Source organism: Orycteropus afer, unplaced genomic scaffold (genome assembly GCF_000298275.1).
Source record: "Orycteropus afer afer isolate SDZICR_OR568_19922 unplaced genomic scaffold, OryAfe1.0 scaffold00267, whole genome shotgun sequence".
NCBI lineage: Eukaryota > Metazoa > Chordata > Mammalia > Tubulidentata > Orycteropodidae > Orycteropus > Orycteropus afer.
In genome coordinates, this window is record NW_006921854.1 from 65,578 (window position 1) to 66,597 (window position 1,020).

General features: G+C 39.1%; 1 protein-coding gene across 1 annotated transcript; it reads left to right on the forward strand.

Moving 5' to 3' along the window:
- Window positions 1-26: 26 nt before the first annotated feature.
- On the forward strand, window positions 27-542 carry LOC103205046 (myosin regulatory light polypeptide 9-like). The gene has a single exon (XM_007950309.2). The coding sequence runs from the start codon at window positions 27-29 to the stop codon at window positions 540-542; it is 516 nt and encodes a 171-aa protein (XP_007948500.1).
- Window positions 543-1,020: the final 478 nt, after the last annotated feature.

Genomic DNA, 1,020 nt, shown 5'->3' on the forward strand with positions numbered 1-1,020 from the left:
GACTCGATGGCAACAACAACAACAACATGTCAGGCAAAAGGGCGAAGATCAAGACCCCCAAGAAGCACCTTCAGTGCACTACATCCAACATGTTTGCCATGTTTGATCAGTCACAGATAGGAGTTCAAAAGGCCTTCAACATGATTGATCTGAACAGAGATGGCTTCATTGATAAGGAAGATTTGCATGATATACTTACCTCCCTGGGAAAAAATCCAACTCATGAGTATCTGGATGCCATGATGAATGAGGCTTCAGGTCCCACCAAGTTCACCATGTACCTTACGATGTTTGGGGAGAAGCTAAATGGAACAGATCCTGAAGATGTCAACAGAAATGCTTTTGCTCCCTTTGATGTAGAAGCAACTGGCACCATTCAAGAAGACTACCTGAGAGAGCTGCTGGAAACCATGGATGATTGGTCTACAGGTGAGGAAGTGGATGAGCTGTACAGAGAAGCACCTGTTGACAAAAAGGGGAATCTCAATAACATTGACTTCATGAGCATCCTTCAACGTGGGGCAAAAGGCAAGGATGACTGAACAAATTTCAAATTCCAGCTGAACATTCCTTATTGCTACTTTGGGGGTCTTTTAGACTTTTTCTCTCAGAATCTATCGCATGCCCTTAGCTTTACAGCTTTTGCTTTTTTGTTGTATTTATTTTCAGTCATTTTGGGCACATACATCTCTATAATCATATTAGAAACGGGAATTAAGTTGAAGTAAAATAGAGCTGGGAGAAAGGTCATTGCCTTACCAAAACCTAAGGAAAATACTCTGAGATATTTTCTAGTTTACTGAATTTTCACATTTTTTGATAATAAAAACTTTAAAAACAAACATTGTGACCCAAGTCACCTAATGCTAATTATTTTTGTCATTTTCAGAAGAGAAAACTATGGTAATTTAACTGCCCAGCTCCTCCTACTCCCAAATTATTGCAGCCTACACAGAATCACATTTTCTCAGGCAAAGTTATCCGCTCATTTTTTCCTAGACCATAATTAAATTTTATGTT